This window comes from Amphibalanus amphitrite, unplaced genomic scaffold (assembly GCF_019059575.1).
Source record: "Amphibalanus amphitrite isolate SeventyFive unplaced genomic scaffold, NRLGWU_Aamphi_draft 000404F_arrow, whole genome shotgun sequence".
In the NCBI taxonomy this organism is placed as follows: Eukaryota; Metazoa; Arthropoda; class Thecostraca; order Balanomorpha; family Balanidae; genus Amphibalanus; species Amphibalanus amphitrite.
In genome coordinates this window covers 447,775-464,590 of record NW_024881898.1, presented here as the reverse complement: position 1 = coordinate 464,590, position 16,816 = coordinate 447,775, and the positions used below count along the sequence as shown (strand labels likewise).

Here is a 16,816-nt window from a genome sequence, read left to right as displayed (position 1 = left end):
ATATAAAGCGGAAATGGTTAGCATTTACACATATTCAAAAGGCACCGTTGGACAAACTGTAGGAGCGCATAGCTGCAATATCAGATTATGGAAATTTTCCTCATGTTTAGGGCACAAACTATGGAGGGGCAAGAATAGGTATACGTTTGCCCCTCCTCCAAAAGTTTATTAGGGGACGATGCCTCCTCTGCCACCCCGTATCTGTCGCCCCTGTAAGCGGTCACTGAAGGCCTGGGCTGCCGCTGCGTCACGTTGACGCTTATAATGCCTCCAAAACTAGGTTGAAGAGAGGAAAATTTCAATTGAACGCGAACGCCTGCCATTTAAGAAAGGCAACGTATGAAAGTATATGGGCATCTGGTTACATCTTCAGATGATCGAACAGAATAATCAGGTATATGGTTTCTTGTCTAAGCTTTGTCACAAATTATGGGGGGGCAAAAAGATACTTTTGCCCCCCCCACGATTTTGCCAGGGGGGGGCAGCTGCCCCCCTGCCCCCCCGAATCCGCCGCCCCTGGGATTGTGCCATACGCCCAGGCTGAAAAAAAAGTGTTACGGGCCTGCATACACTGCCAATAATTTTCCCCTCGTGCAGGTCGCCCGGAATGCCGGGTTGCAGAGTCACTGAAAGCCCGTCGACGATGCCATTTCCGTCACCGCTCCGCCCCCAGCACCGCAGGCTCACAACGGCCACTCAAAGCCCGAGAAAAAAAACCTGACCACTACGCTCGATTAATTCTCATAACCCCTAATCAACATTTCCGGGTCCAGAAAGGTGGTGCTGTACGCTGAGAGGGAATAGTCTGCCAGTAACATCAGCAATCAGCAGCATGGCGTGCTAACTACTTACGTCGGTAAAGTGTTTCTCTTTGTCAACGTTAGCACACGCTTTCCCCACACCATCTGTCCGTTGACCAGCTGTGCCGTGCTATTCAAATACCGACAAGCGGCAACCAAGCCTTTCAATATTCAACTCAAGCCGTATTCTGTGGCCAACACGAGCCGTTCATGTGTCCTTAAGACTGCTTCTTTGCATGTCAATCGGAAAACGGTTTATTTTCCTATAAATCGGAAAACAACATATATGAAAAGTTACAAGCATAAAAACATGCCATTAGTACACACCAAAGAACACAGCCCCTCCCCCCTCCCCAAATCGCACGACTGCACTTAACAACATTATCTACTCATTTTACCACTCGACCGACGACCATGCACTATTTCTTATTGTCCCACGGTTTATCACCGCCCACCGGCAACAAGCGACACTGTAACTGTCTCCCGTTCCAGCCCTCCGTGAGGTACTCCACTTCGTCCCCTCCCAAGCATCGTCTGCCTGGCTGAAGTCACTCAGCGGTCCGCCAGCACCGGAGAACGGCCCAACTGCTCCATAAGAGCCGCTGTGGCGTTAATCCAGCTCGTCGGGTCGAACCGGGTGCTTCAGCGGTATCATGGACTGCTTGCCGGGGTCCCGAGATAGGGCCTTCCGCATGTCTGCCGAAAATAACCACGGTCAGCCGGGAGGGACTTAGTTAACAAACACTTAACAACAGCTGATGAATTTAGAAAAATGCTGTCAGCCTCAGCAAGTCAAATAAACATCAGCAAGTTGTCCACTTCAGAAACCCACGTCCGTTTCCAGTACCGAATGGATAACGAATATGATGCCGCGTGATCTCACCAAACGCATCCTCGTCGCCCGAGTAGTACTCGAGCACCCTCCGGTAGACGACGTAGCCGAGCTTCTCGTACATGTCGATCGCCACCTTGTTGCTCACACGGACAAACAGGTCGACAAAGTAGGCCCTCTTCCTGGTGGTGAACGGGAAACAGGGCGTGAGACCATGCCGCGAAATGCGAATCATGAGTAATTAAGTACAGGGTAGAAATATTATCTATGAAACTTAAATAAGTTTTTAGAATATAATCCGAACACTTGAATGGATATCGGATCGGTTAAGTAACGCACATAGGTCCGGGTTCCCTGCTATGGAAAGGCTATCTTTACAGCACAAAAGTGCACGGACTCATCAATGGGCCATTTCACCGTCATTTGGTTCCGGGTGTGAATTTAGACCTCCCTAGCCTCACCTCTCCGAAACGGCATGAATTCAGACCTCCCTATCCTCACCTCTCCGAGACGTCCTCCAGGTAGTCCATGAGTTTGCGCGCCAGGCCGAGTCTCCGGAAGGTGGGCGCCACTGTGACGGCCGTCACGTGCCCGTGCCAATGCTCGCCGTGACCCTCCGTCTTGCCCATGACTGGAGCAGTAGGAAAGCCATTATATGAGCACAGGAAGCGATTTCAATGGAAAGGCTGAAGTAAGTGATTGAGAAGATAGCACTCTACATACTTAATGAATATCAAATAATAAACAAATCATTAGCTACAAACTGACTGAATACCAAAGGTCATTGGGAGCATGAACCCTTGTCAATCAACATAGCTACAGCATCAAATAAAAACTGGACAAGACTGAACTCTGACAAAGACTGAACAATAACAGACAAGACACCCAGAACACTTACTGTATCCCATGATCTGTCCACTGGCAGATTCGGCAACTTGCATGTACTCAGGCCAATGGGCCATGTACTGCATATAAAATGAGATGCCATACTGTTCAATATGGTTAAAGAATAAACCAAATGCATTTATCAACCTTAACAGAGGAAAGCTTACTGGTTAATCAACAATGCTAAACAGTAGGTTCTAAGATAATCACAATTAATTTAAAAGTGCACATTTTGGTAGAAATATCAGCAGGTACTGCCTTTTTAAATGTTTATGTTAGCTCCCAAATTTAATTACACTTAAAATAAGGTTGCAAGCCTACAGATAATCAGAAAATTTAGCCATTCACAGTGTGTAACTTAAAATGCATACTGATACATGCAGATGTTGATAACTAGCTTGATGGGTTGCACTTTTATGAGCCATTGCTTAAAACTATGCAGCAAAAGGATACAGTTTCAGTCAGTGGATCCAGATTCCTGAAAAAGACAAACAATCATGAATCATCAATATCAATGACAAATAAACTGCTCAACGAATATCAACACTCCCAGTTTCAACAAGCATAGCATACTACATCCATAGAAGGAAGCACAAACAAATCAATAAGGCATTTCAATAACTTGAAGCCTCAACGCTGGGTGAAGATGCTGCCACCAACCACACTAATGACTATTGAATATAAAGAGCCACCAAACGTGCAAACATGGTAGGTAACAACTTATGATTGGCAGCACCAAGGCTATAGAACTCTGGAGCACAGGAGCATTTGACAACAGTGACCAGGGCTGCTGAGTCTATGGATTTTTGGGTGACTCCGACTCCAGCTCCGGCTTCAAAAATAGACTCCAACTTAGACTCTGAATCCGGAAGGTTCTATTAAAATCCATATCATGATATTGAAGTTCATAATGGAGATGTTTTTATCTTGCCTGAAACGATCCCTTGTGCCTTCTAAGGCTTTGCATTATAATACCTATACATTAAAAATAACAAGCAGGATAAAAAATAGATTCTAGAGGATTCACTGTCTTCTAGTTCTGCTTCTGCCCCTGAAAATGTTCGTCCAAAACAGCAAAATGGCCTTTCCTCAACAGTCCAATTTTGAGCGCAGTGTCATCAATCAAACTCGTGCAGTGCATGACATTGAGCCATGCAGCATTTACGCTGACTAGTGACTGCGGAATCAGAGTCAGTAATAATTTGGTGACTCCAACTCTGGACAGAACTGTCGACTCTGACAGGCTCGTACTCCGTCTCCGCAGCCCTGCCTGTGACTTCATGTGCATGTCTTCCGACAAAATCCTGACATGCCAAGTGCAATGCAAACCCAATGCAATTTTTTTGTTTAACAATTCAAGAAAAGGTGAAGGTGAGCAACTCCCAAATCAAAATCACAACACACCACAGTCAGATATCAACATCCATATCTGATATCAGTGACAAAATAATGCAAAAATACTTACACCAGGTTGAACTTAAACAGATCGTCACATGTCATTCGACGAATGGTGGTCATTTTCTGAAAATAAATGGGATTAAATCTTGAATATTGATATTGATATCTCCACTCACCACAGTACACACCAAAACAAATAATGCAGCACACGGTTATGTTCAGTCGCCGCCTGCCGCAGTTGCGCAGAAGTTGTCCCAAAATGACCAAGGAGCTACCCCGCGTTCGATGTCTCTCGGCCGACGAAGATTCTACGTCGTCCGGCCAATCCCGTCCAAGGTCAGCGGGGGCTCAGCTGCATTTATGGAACGTGATTGGCCGGACGGCGTAGAATCTTCGCCGTCCGAGAGACATCGAACGCGGGGCTAATCAGAGTTCATATTTGTCAATTCTTTGTGGGATTAAAAAACATGCCCACTTGATATACATTATACACCCAGTAGGTACACCACTGAACTTTATAATGCAGTACACGCACGAAAACGCAAAACCGTGGCAAAACCAAGCGCAAAACACACGAGTAATCCGCGCATTTCCCTGGCTCCCCTGTACGACCGCGCATAGCAAACTCGCCCAATTTATTTTCCAGGAAATAAGACGCCTCCGGGAAAGTGACAGCGCGCACACGGCTGGAGATTTTTTAATAGCCCCAATGCAAACGAAGGCAGTGCTCGAAGGAAGGGCGCTGTAATGTCTTCCTCGCGTCTAATTTTCCCCGCTCTACCCATTTGTACTGCGTCCGCACATAAGCAAGCACGATCGTCACGCATAAGCGCCAGGCTAGCCTTCATCCCAACAGCCTCCCCAAAGAGTGGTAAAAACCAAAACAACCTTCTGTCATACATACACGATTTATTTCACCCCTAGCCGAGGATCCATCTGTTACGCACACAATAAAATAAAGATAAATATGCCGGTACACGTGTAGAGCTCGATCGTGTTTTCCGGGCAGCTCGCATGACGCACAACATCGGATCGAGGCGTAGACTAGACGCGATAAAACAACGACTAAAACGTGCGTCGTCCCACTGGACCGACAGCGACCGGCGTCCTAACAGGACAATTCGACACCGGGCGGAGCCGCACAGCGACGGAAACTGTGACCGGAGCGGCACTGGAGGACTCCGGAGCCGCCCAGCAGCCCTGCGGGGACTGGAGTGGCCGCCCAGAAATCCCCGTAAGTAGTTTGTGCTCCCGTGAGAACGCCCGGCGGCCAGCGCTGCGAGGGTCGCGCGCCGCGCCGGCTCAGCCGGCCCGGGAGCCGCAGGTACGGAGCGGGCCGGCCGCGGCGGACCGGCGCACAGAGGGCGCCACACTCGGCCCGAATCGGTACAGGTCCACACGGACCACCGGTCCCGGTCCACGCGGACCACCGGTCCCTCAATAACAGGTCCTCAGAGGCAGCGCGCAGGCAGACACTCGTCACCAAAACGACACACCCTATGCAATTGATATCATGATAGGCTCAACGGCTTAGCTTAAATAAAGGTAAGTGTAGAGCTCTGTGTGCAAACCAGTTCCGTGCTGCGGCAGAAAATCAGCCGCAGCAGGACACTCTCACGTGCCGTGCCGTGCAGTGCTCCTCTCTTACCACTCAGTCACACGACGCCGACCATCACAGGTGCGCCGGTCCGTCAACACTCTGAGAAATAAACAACCTTTGTAACCGGTAACAATCACTAGCCCGGTACCCGGCCGGCGCGCGCGCCGCGCGGCGCAGCGGGTCGTCTATAAGTAGGATATATCACAGACTGGTCTCTCCGTCTCTGCGGCCGGTGTGGGCCCGCCTTTAGCTGGCCACTGGACAGGTCTGGTCCGCTGAGGGCACGCAGATGCCCGCGCCGGGGACGGGACTCGGGTCGGCAGCGGCCGGCCAGTCCCGCGCCCGATGTGACTCCAGCGTTGCCTGCGGAGCGATTGGAGAAACGTCAGATAAGCTAGGACAAGCGGCCCCTGACCCCATCCGGCGCGTTCAAAGGGGTGTCAAATACATCAGCAACGAAACGTTGCCATGGGAATCCAAAAGCCATTTTTCATGGGTAATTTACGACAGATTTTATCGACACGTGGAAACCTCCCTATCAAATCAAAAGTTAAAATATCCATCGATAGTGCCGAAAACAAACAGGTAGATAAGTATCGTTCTGAAATGTTTTCGCACCACCAACCACCTCAATCAAAGCACAACGCAAGTGTCAATCCACCCTCTCCTGACGATTCCCTCTAACCCCTGCTCTCTTTCCCCTTCCCCTCCGCCCCCATACCTGCAGTGTGGCCAGGGCGGACTCGCTCTGTTTGAGCAGCGCCGTCACAGAGTGGACGATCTCCTGCCACTTGTGCAGCTCGGCTCGGTGCAGTCTGTCCTGCTGCTGCACCACTCGCAGACAGTCGTCCACGCTGTGCGGCCGACTCCGGCTGGCGGAGAAGGGGGAGAGGAGAGTTAGAAGGGTTTGGATAATCAGAAGTCATGTCATATGACAGAAGAAAACACAGGGATACTTGGCTGAGTGAACTATCCATTACCACAAACTGTCACACGCAAATGATTGACACCAGCGCCCATAAGAAATCCACAATACACGTTCATCTCTCTTCCAACAGTTCGCTGCCTGTGCCTTGTTCGGTCCCCACTCCCAGCCGCGTCAGCAGTAGCCCGAGTCTCACCTGAGCTGCTCGGCGAGTATGTCCCGGTGCGCGAACGCCTCCGTCTGCTCCCCGAGCCGCGACATCCTCAGGTAGAGGTAGCCGTTCATCAGCACGAGCAGCAGCATGAAGGCCATGACGGCCAGCAGGAGGCGGTCCGAGGTGGCCGGACGGGACTCGCCGCCGCTCAGTGGCGACACTGCAGAGCGGAGACAGACAGACGCAGGTTAGATGGCGTGGGGGTCAGCAGAGGCAAGGGAGCACTGCCCAGCGGCCCACCGAAGCACACAAGGGTGGGCCAGAAGGAAAGCTCATTCTGAGCCATTCCAAAATATATAGCACTTTACAGTTCAACTTGAGCCCGCCTACCCAGTAACCGTTCATCAATTCATCCCTTACGTAGTCTTATGGCTCACGGTCACATTATGACTTCGCCGCACTTCGAACAATCAGTACTCCTTAACTCCATTCCCAGACCCCCAGACCCCATGAGATTCCTCACACACTTCCAGATCCCTTACAGCAAATCCATATCCTACCTCCCCTCGCTTTCCTCTCCATCCATTTCCCCATTGTCCACCGACCTTTGGCTCCGCGCGGGCTGAGTGTCACGGACGCCTCACTAAGCAGGTCGGCCCCCGCGCCAGCCTTGCTGCCCGCCCGCCGCCGCTTGGCGCGCCGGTGCTTGCTAATTTCTCCGGTCGTGTCGAGCAGCATCTGGTTCAACAGGCTGTGGTGCTCGTCCATGCCGTCGTTGGAAGTCTTCTCGATGAAACCTGAGGGGGTTTAGGCAGGTTATTAAAGCCTGCTTCACGAGGGTCTTCTGGGCATATTTGCTACATCGTTTCCTATGAAAGATAATAAAACTAGGACATGCAACGGTCTCCGATAGCGCATGACGTATACTGTTAACTACTCAACCACCAAAAGGAAATTCCTCGAGTTTGTCTGATAAACACCACAGTTATCAGTGGCCTTGCAGTCGCACCTCAATGACGAAACATCTGATACATAGTTAGCTCACTCGAGACACTTTAGTCCCCATCGGAAGCACACAACCCACCTTTGAAGAGTGTCGATTTTCTGAACTTGACCATACACCAGATGTTGAGCCTGGTCTTTCTGCTGGAGAGTTTCACCAGGCAGTAGTGTTTGATGAGGTAGAACACATCTGCCATCGGCACCCCGGAGTTGTTGACCTCGGCGTCGACGGCGTACATGTAGCCGGCCTGGCTGGAGGGCAGCATGGTCTGCTCCTCGGTGACGGTGGTGGTCTTCCCCAGCGGGTGGTTCACGTCCAGCTGGAAGCGCACGCTGCGCACCTTGGTGCCGGCCTCCTCACCGTCCTGCCACTCACTCGACTGCACGTCTGTGGGGGGAGGGAGTCAGTGAGTTAGGGATCTGCCTGGAAGCGGTGGCCATGGGCACTAGCGGCTGCCGACTAGGACACATAGTACATACCAAGGGACTACCTGATTTAGTGGGAAGGGGCACAATGTCTAATTTCAGATCGAAAACGCACCAAATACATTAAACGTAACAATACAAATGTAACTTAGGGGAAGGGGCACAATGTCTAACTTCAGTTGACATAATGAATACATTCCTACCCCTTTCCCCACAGTAGTATCGCTCACTAACCGTAGTATTTCCTCTCACGCTGGAAGGCCTCGGAGAAGTCAGAGTGTGTGAAGAGCAGTGTGAACACCTGGTCCACGTGCAGCGGCAGCTCCAGGGAGGTGACGTGCCGGCCCACGTGCTGGCTGCCGTCACAGCCGAACGCCGCTGTACGGAGGAGAGACGGGTGTCAGACGCAGCGGCGGTGGGCTGGACTGGAGGTCCAGGTGTCCATGTGTGTGCAAATCTACAGCACAAATCTAAAGCAAAGTGGTCATGCCCTAGCGTCTGAGCTTGTGAGCTGAACAGGGCTCAGATTGTGATGCCTACGCGCTCGGCCCAGACCCCATTACGTAATTAGATTGATAAGGAATAGGCACGATAAGAAATATCACAACAGTCACATTTCAGGCGCCCGTGCTCGTAATTAAAACCGTACTCTGACCTACGACTGACAAGGCCACACCCATCTAGCGTGATACGGCACCGCACGAGTCACGGTCCGCGCGTCAGGGAGCCACTGAAGAGGTCGAGGTTGGGCTGTGGAGTGTGGGGTGTCGCGGCCGCCTACAGCTGATCAGGGGCGATACGGCAGACCGGCAGGCTACTGCTCACATGTTTGCTAAACTAAGACGGGCATAGGGGCAGTAGTGAGACGGGACAACCGTAAGTGATTCAACGAATTCCTCAGCCACTGAACAGACTAGCCGGTAGGATATTACGCCACCGAGTTACACCACCCCAACGTGACGTCACAATGACGTAATTAGCGTGTATCGGAGTCTGGAATGCGATACAGGTCTGCTCTGGAGATGAAACCGGGACTGACACAGCAGCTGGGAAGTGGGACAGAATCCCTAACGGCAAGGTCGGGCATAGTTAGATAACAGCTGAGACCGCGCGGATAGGAACCGAAACCCCAGCTGTTTGAGACCAAAGATGTTCAATATTACGCAGGTAGCTGAAGGGAAATGAATAAAATGATCAGCTATACAAGCCAATAAGAGATCCGGCTTTAGGGAGAGTCGAAATTTTGCGATGAAACGGAATCGCAAATGACGGAATTATATACCCAATCCAAAGGAAGCACTATAAACGCAAAAGGATCATCCGAAAAACCTGCATGCTTGAGCATAGTTATGCTCTTCTTGTACCTACACGACCCTGCTAGTCACCAGTGATAAGAGAATGTCGAGGACTAAAAAGGCTCTTCAGATGGAGCTAAGAGCTCTCCAATGAGAGACAAACGAGCACTCCAGAAATTCTCAGTACCGACATAAATGACACGCCACGTTCTTGAGAATTGCGGTCAGTTCCGACTCCCGGCTTATCTTTCAGGTATCACCGTGTCCAATAGAGGAGCGCTTACAAGCGAATGTCGATAGGTGACGAGAGAAAACGCCCCAGACGAGTCCGATAGCGCGCCAACACCTGTCTGACGGTGTGATAGACAGCCTGCCTTTTCTCGTGGGCTTTATATTACTGCTCGAGACAAAGCATGGGAGATGTGTAATCAAAGCAAAAGTTACGAGAAATTGGGAGTGACCGAGCCACGATACAAACAATTTAAAAATCAAATCCTTTCATATTCAGTTACATTAAGTCTGACAGAAGCGTGCTTTGTTCCAAGGTTCCTAAACGCAACAAAAATGCATTGCTTTATGGTCATACAAAATGTTGCACGATGAGCTCATAGCACTGGACCCAATACCATACAAATGAAGAAATTCAACGATACGTATCATGGCGGTGAAGGGCTCGACGCGGCCTTGCAGTTTTTGGTAGCGGAGCAGCGACCTTGTGTTTTAATATGAAGACGACCGATCCAATTATGGACAAGGTCGTATTACGCAGAATGCAGCATGTTCAGTGAAAGTGCCATGCTCACGCCCAGTGGCCCTGCCTGGTGCGTGACTGCTTACTCAATGGGGAGTGTTTTACCTGATGTGTCAATCAGACTACCTAAGTAGAGCAGTCAACAACACATTTCTTTACTGACAGCCTCCACGAGAGCGGAGATCAGGCATGGGCTTCAAGCATATCTTTTGAGCTATCTGGAGATCATTGTCGTGCCCGTAATCCGGATACAACGCATCTGATTGTGGATGTCAGCGAGCTAAGTGCACGATTTCCCAAGGAATTCACTTCAAAATCAGCTGGGCTGGCCCAGCGGTCTGGGAAACTTCTGCCTTGGAAACTGATTCTGAATGTAACCAAATCATTGTGCATCATTCACCAGAAGTAATGTGAGAAGTAAAGCAATGGCCAACCTACCAGCTTGGACTGGGTCGTCCTCGATATTCGTGACGACCCATAGTATTACGCTGGTATTCTGCTAGTGACAGGCTATTTTGTCTTATCTGGCTCGCCCTCGGTGGTATCAAGATACAATTTTACGTTTACTAAACTCGTACCTGGCTCGTCCTCTGCGTGTTACGGTAGAATTAGGTAGTGATACTACCTAGGTTAATTCAGTCCTTACCTGGTTCATCCTCGGTGGTGTCGGACTCGTCGTCATCGCGGCCGGGCGGCGAGCGCAGCGGGGCGGCCGTGGTGGGAGTGGTGGGTGCCGGGGGCACGTCACTGCCGGCCGCCGAGTCCGCCTCCAGCGGACCCGCGCCGTGGTAAAACTCCTGAGGAACAGACAGACAGACACAGTCAGTCGGCCTCCAGCGGACCCGCGCCGTGGTAAAACTCCTGAGGAACAAACAGACAGGCGGGACACAGGGTCAGGGCGCGGTCAAAGGGTCAGGGACTGAGGACAGGCCGTGATACACGATCCAGCGATACAGCACAGAGGGGTGTGCACTGTGCAGGGCGATACAAGCTGAAGTCGGCATCAACTCATGTTCAGCAGCATTGTAGTTAGCCACCGTGGCCGAGGCAGCCATTTGTTAGAGCTCTACACACAGGTATTGCAACTTGAAACAATCCACCTAGTCGGTCTCCCGACACAACACTACACTATGCATGATGCTTGTGTGGGCAATTCGCAGTCCTGTGATGGACGGTGGCACAATGGGCCATCGCCAGTCGCCACCATACCTCTCTCAGACCCCAACAGGCCCATCTCAGACATCACGCTCGACCAAGAGGTGCTGCAGCCACAGCCCCGCCGCAGCAGCCGCCCAGATACGGTCACGGTCGATCGCCAGTGACGGGCAAAGAGAAAACAGCACACGCCCTGTCACGGTGCTGATTGTAGACGGCCCAGACGCCGCCTGACGGCCCAGACGCCGACCTGCGCCGAGTGGCGACTCGTGCAGACCACGTATAGATCACGGTGACAGGCAGCGCACGCCCGGCCGCACTGTGTCACGACTCACGAACATGGAACAGATACTGCTGAACGGAGAGGAGTGGCCCTGACAGAGCCGTCAGCCGCCGAACGCAGCGGAAAATGCTGATCAGAATCGATGAGGCAGATTAATCAAATAAATTGGCAGGATTCATAGGTGATTGGATTTATGGGTTAATTTGCTATCCGTCTATCGGGGCTACATGCCACGAAAATGTTGCCAAAATGAATATTATAACCAGATCGGGCAGGTTAGGTCGAGTACGCATGAAACGCAATACCCTAGCTGTATGCTTTTGCATATGACCCCTCATCCGCAAGCATCGATTTCTGAAACAGTCGCCTGTAACGAGCCTAACAAGCACATCCGGTGCGTACCGGTTTCATCCAGCTGTCCACTGCACTGGCTAATTATCCAGCTCGGGGACTCAGCACCGACACACTATTCTCACAACCTCTCCCGTTCACCGGCCTCACTCCAACAACACACACAAAATCACGCACATAAACGCACCCGCACGCGCCGGCGGACGGCGGTGCGCGGCCGACTGAGCCGTCAAACCTCATCAGGCTCTCGCTGCGGACCGGCGACGGGCTGTGGCGTCACACACCGCCGCGCCGGTGGACCGGAGAGACCGGGCTAGCAGAGCCGGGCGCACAGAGACGCAGAACGCAGACGGTAGCGTATTCAGGCGGACTGCGGCCGTGTGTTCAGGGCAGGACCGGTCATCGGTCAGAGGGCGACGCCGCAAAGTGCAGCGTACTGCAGCGCCGGCAGAAATGCAGGCACAAACGCAGATTGTGGCGATATGGTTGCAGAGGAATGCGCTCGTTTATCTGGTGATAGGGGATCTGAGGGATTTGCAAAACGATGTTGTGAATGTATGAGAAAGGTCATTTTACTATAAATATTAGCGCAAATCGTACACAGTACAAAGATCATGTAGACTAGTGTGGAGTTCAACAGAATATTAGCACTAAATAAGCGGTAATCATACTTATTGTCATCATTAGAAGTGTCAAGTAGCCTCGGAAGCTGTCAGTCCTAAAACCAGATGTTTCCGCACGCTTATCTGACAAGCGCCTGGACCAGCCTATGAACCAGGCGATCTCGAAACACAAGATGTTTACGAAAGAGCTGTCACACAGCCGAAATACCTGAACGACATGGAGCATGTCCAGCAGACATACTCCGCCTGCGTCGTTCTCTACACGACCTCGAGATCCAGGTCGAAAACAACGTCCTTGTCTGAATCGTATAAACGACTGGCTCGTCGATGGATACCAGCAGCCCAGACAGACGCTGGAAGCGGGACCCTCCTCGGGCCCTTCAGAGGCTTCCGAGTCCCGAGTCTGCACTATTCTCTGCACGTCGGCCGAGGAGAGAAACAGGGGAGCCCGCAAAACTGCCGGAGCGCATCTATATTTAACCGGGGCCGTGCGACTCGCTGATGGAGTGGCTTCTCTACCCCTTGGGGCAGAGACACAGCCACAGAGCGCAGACGGAAATCAAACTGGTTTAGTACGACGCATCACGAAGGGGAGTCGAGGACAATGGATGATGATACAGACAACACACGGAAAATCACGACCGTGCCCGTCACACAAGGTCGCCAGGCCAGCTCAGTGAAGACGAGTAACTAACGGGGTTTCCCCCTGCTCTGGTGAATACAATTGACGACTCAGTTTTGGCCCGGCTACTTGGGTATTGTTTGATAGGGTCACTTGTCCGTGCACTGGAACAGAAGCCGCAAACAATGGTTGAACTCGTCCAAACTGGCCTCCAGAAGTTGGTGTCTCAACCCACGTCGCAACATTTTTCAACAAGCAGTCAATAAACTCGGATTAGTCTCTCCGGAAAATTTCCGAGAGCGCAAAGATCGGAGGGAGATTCGGCGGAAAACGTGACCACATCCGGTAAACTTAGGTTACAGGCCGCTGTCCCAACAAACCTCTGTTCGACCGCGCAACGAAAAACAGAAGCCGCCTAGAGTGAGCACTGGAGAAAGAAAACCGAAAGGAGGCACATGCAGGCACCTTCGTCTACACAAAAGACGCAACTGACCATCTACAGCGAATAAATGCAAGCACATCCTTTTACAAACTGCTGTTCAAGATAAATATGTGCAGTTAAACAAACGCTCTTCAATTCCACCTAAAAACCATCGGGAGGCGGAGGACGGCGGTGGGTCGACTCCAACTGGGTCAGAGCGCCTTCCCAGCGCCAGTGACAGAGGCAACAGGTAAGCTCTGCCGCAGACGCGATCAGCTTTCGTTTTCAAAAACAGGCCACCACGCCACCGCCTCGAGCGACAGAGGACGAGCCAGGCCAGGCTGGATGGGACGACGGCGAATCTTAGGATCTTGGGGGGGGGGGGAGAGGGATACGGCTAGCATACGGAGAGGGCGGTATTATTAGATATAATATATGGCTTGTTTAAAATAATATGCGGTCTACTCCGTCCTACGTAATATCAGATGCCGCAGATAACTGGCGAAGGCATGCACCGCCAACGGTTTTCCGTCCACCTAGCGCCGGTGACAGCTCAGCGGTGACAGTGCTGTGACAGCCAGCAGCGAGCGACAGTCCAGTCGGTGACAGCGAGCAGCGACACCCAGCTCTGACAGTCCAGCGCGGTGACAGTCCAGCGCCGTTGACAGCCATTACCGACCGAGGAACAGACCGATGGAACGTGACCGGCGTGGGTGCGGCCGTGGCATGCCATACGCAACCAGGCGACCGGGCCATACGCGACCGGGCCGGCCTGCCGTTCTATAAACACAGACCGGCCTCGGTTTCTGGTCAGTACTGAACAGCCGCTGCCGGGAGCGCCGCTCCGGGCAGCGGACACCGAACAGCTCATCGGCTCATGGAAATCAGCGCGCCCGGCTCGGCCGGACTGTCCAAATCAGGAGACCCGTGCGGATAGGAAGACGGCCAGTATGTGAAAGCGCCACGAGGAAAACGGAGGCGACTGCGCCTGGCACCGCCGGGTAGCGGTAAACTGAGGAGTAAAAACACGGATCGCGCCCAGGACAGTACTGGGAAGGTAGCTGCTCCCAGGCCACAATACGATGCGCTGGACGCGCCCCGCTTTGTGAAGGACGTGTGGTCATGTTAAGTGGCAGAGGAAGAAGCACCACACGCAACCATGAGTTCATGAGGAAAGTGAGCGATACGCAGCCATGAGCCAGGAAGGAAGGTGCATGACACGCAACCATGAACTCAGGTCAGGGTCGTGATTCAATGGTTTACAGTTCTGCGAGATTTTTTTAAAGTTGTTGAAACCATTTAATTTACTTCATATTACTGATGCATCTGTAGCGCATGACTATGGACATTGGGCAATGGATATTAACTCAAATCGACCAAAAGTCAGAACAAAGAATATTCATCCTGATGTAAACTTCTCAAATAACACCAAATTATCTAGATATCTGTCATTTTCAGATCAAGAGCTCCAAACCAGCATAAGACATGACAACCGCGGCAACTGAAAGACACGATGGTGAAGAAGTGCCGAAGAACAAAAACTCGCTGTTTTTCGTTTCTCTCTAATCAAAAATGAGACAGGCCAGACGTCAGACTCTCCCGAGAATACATCAAACAATCCAACAAATAAGACCTAAGAGGGCAAACAAATCATCTGCTAAGGAGGATGCCGACAATAGCCATCTCAAAATGTCTATTGTAGGCATCGTGGCCACTGATCAGCCATTTACTGACCTGCGTCACGTCATAAAACCAACGAACGGGAGCGGGCACGGGATGCCGGTGGCTGAGAGTGGACCACGGTCAAAGAACGAACTCGGAGGGCGGGGTAGCTCGAGAATGGGAAGCTCAGCAGCCACTAAAGCCGTGTTGACATTTGTGGGTTGAGATGGGTGTGGGCTGATAGAGCCAGAGGATAACGGAACGGAAACCTACATAGGATCACATATGCGAGTGGTTTGGTCAAGACCACCCTCACTAACGCACAGTTTATCGGGTCTGTTGTGTGGGTTTTGAAACATAAAAACATGAATACAAAAAGAAATGGAATGAAACGAATAACTCCATCCAATCACCCCTATCGGTTCGCTGGTCATCCCTATCGTCATCATCCCTATCGCCATCTCAACACAAGCAATATGGCGAGTGTCTGACACTGGCACCGGCTGAAGTGACACCAGTAGTCACCGAGCTGTGAATGTCAGAGCCCGAGCTGAAGCCCTTCCGGAGGGCTGACAGTCCCGGAGGGGTCCGAGCGCCGCCGGACGGATTGGGATTTGACCGCCGCCGGCGCCAGGCTGACCGCCGCCTGATCCCACTCCTGACAGCAGTCGGCAGCGAGGCGGGCTGAGTTCGTAGAGGTAAAGATTGCAAAGGAGTCGGTAAAGCCAATGGATTGTACGGATTTGTTACAGATGACAGAGAGAATGTAGGGACGGTAGACCAGACCCAGCCTAATGCTCCATAGCAACAGCTACTAAAAACGGTTACCGACAGCATACTCCACAACGGGCAATTAACCAGACCCAGAGTATTTGTCGAATCACCTTCAAGTCCCGTCCCAGGCTAGAGATCAGATCTGCAGTCAGTGTCACGGTCAGAGTCACTGTCGCCGTTACAGACGGGGCTCGTCACGATTCAGTCGGGCGGCCGTCACACGCTCCATGGGCCACCCTAAGCTCCGAGCCACGAGCTGTCACCTTTCACCGAAACGGACGGGCAGAGTGCAACTGTGCAGTGTGCACGACTTGCCATGAACCAGAGACACCGGGGAGGGAAAGGTTATCACCGCTAACACATTGCAATCTGCGTAGTCGGGTGCCATCATTTGTTAGGCCAAAAATAAACCTCACGAGGTCCACTTATTGATTAGCTCGCTCAACTTACAAAGTATCCAGCCATTAAGCACCAGTCCTGCCCCAAGCATCCATCTCAGTAGCCCGTCCACCGCACCCAGTTTCTACCAGCCAACCCTTCCTTCCAACAACACCCTAACCCTCCGCAGTCTGACCTGACTGGAGCCTAGCCCGGAGTCACCGGTGCCGACCTTGCTCGGCGACTTCCTCAGCCTCTTCAGCTTCATCTCTCAGCGTAACACCTCCTCTCACACACCACACACCGCCAGCGGTACAACTACAGACGGGACGGGACGGCGCGCGTGGCAGCAGCGGCGACTGGCGACTGAACGGCGCCCGGCGGCGGGCTCAGCGGGCTCGGCGGCCACTGCCAGCGGCGGCCGCGTGGGGAGGGGAGGGGCGGGGCGATAGACAGAGGTTGGTAGCCGAGCGCTGCCT

At 52.1% G+C, this 16,816-nt stretch overlaps 2 protein-coding genes across 8 annotated transcripts in view; both read right to left on the bottom strand.

Moving 5' to 3' along the window:
* Window positions 1-1,028: 1,028 nt before the first annotated feature.
* Window positions 1,029-4,146, bottom strand: LOC122390668 (N-alpha-acetyltransferase 20-like). The gene is made up of 6 exons (XM_043383829.1): window positions 3,983-4,146; window positions 2,971-2,995; window positions 2,531-2,621; window positions 2,134-2,263; window positions 1,684-1,814; window positions 1,029-1,496 (listed from the first exon to the last, which is right to left on the bottom strand). Exons 1-6 carry the CDS (start codon window positions 4,033-4,035, stop codon window positions 1,411-1,413), a joined length of 516 nt encoding a protein of 171 aa, XP_043239764.1. The 5' UTR covers window positions 4,036-4,146; the 3' UTR covers window positions 1,029-1,410.
* Window positions 4,147-4,807: 661 nt separating this feature from the next.
* Window positions 4,808-16,816, bottom strand: part of LOC122390665 (protein Aster-B-like) — a 34,993-nt gene continuing 22,984 nt past the window's right edge. For all 7 annotated transcript variants that reach the window (XM_043383819.1, XM_043383820.1, XM_043383821.1 and 4 more), the window contains 7 exons: window positions 10,715-10,865; window positions 8,257-8,400; window positions 7,679-7,984; window positions 7,200-7,391; window positions 6,637-6,814; window positions 6,237-6,387; window positions 4,808-5,878 (listed from right to left, as the gene is read on the bottom strand). In XM_043383819.1, coding sequence (XP_043239754.1) covers window positions 5,762-5,878; window positions 6,237-6,387; window positions 6,637-6,814; window positions 7,200-7,391; window positions 7,679-7,984; window positions 8,257-8,400; window positions 10,715-10,865 — 1,239 coding nt within the window. In that variant the 3' untranslated portion in view covers window positions 4,808-5,761. The remainder of the gene's footprint in view (window positions 5,879-6,236; window positions 6,388-6,636; window positions 6,815-7,199; window positions 7,392-7,678; window positions 7,985-8,256; window positions 8,401-10,714; window positions 10,866-16,816) is intronic.

Coding starts and splice junctions, on each gene's coding strand:
- LOC122390668 (XM_043383829.1), bottom strand. CDS start 4,035: ATGACCACCATTCGTCGAATGACATGTGACGATCTGTTTAAGTTCAAC. Junction 2,996..3,982: donor CTGTTTAAGTTCAACCTGGT/GTAAGTATTTTT, acceptor TGTCTTTTTCAG/GAATCTGGATCCACTGACTG. Junction 2,622..2,970: donor TGGATCCACTGACTGAAACT/GTATCCTTTTGC, acceptor CATATTGAACAG/TATGGCATCTCATTTTATAT.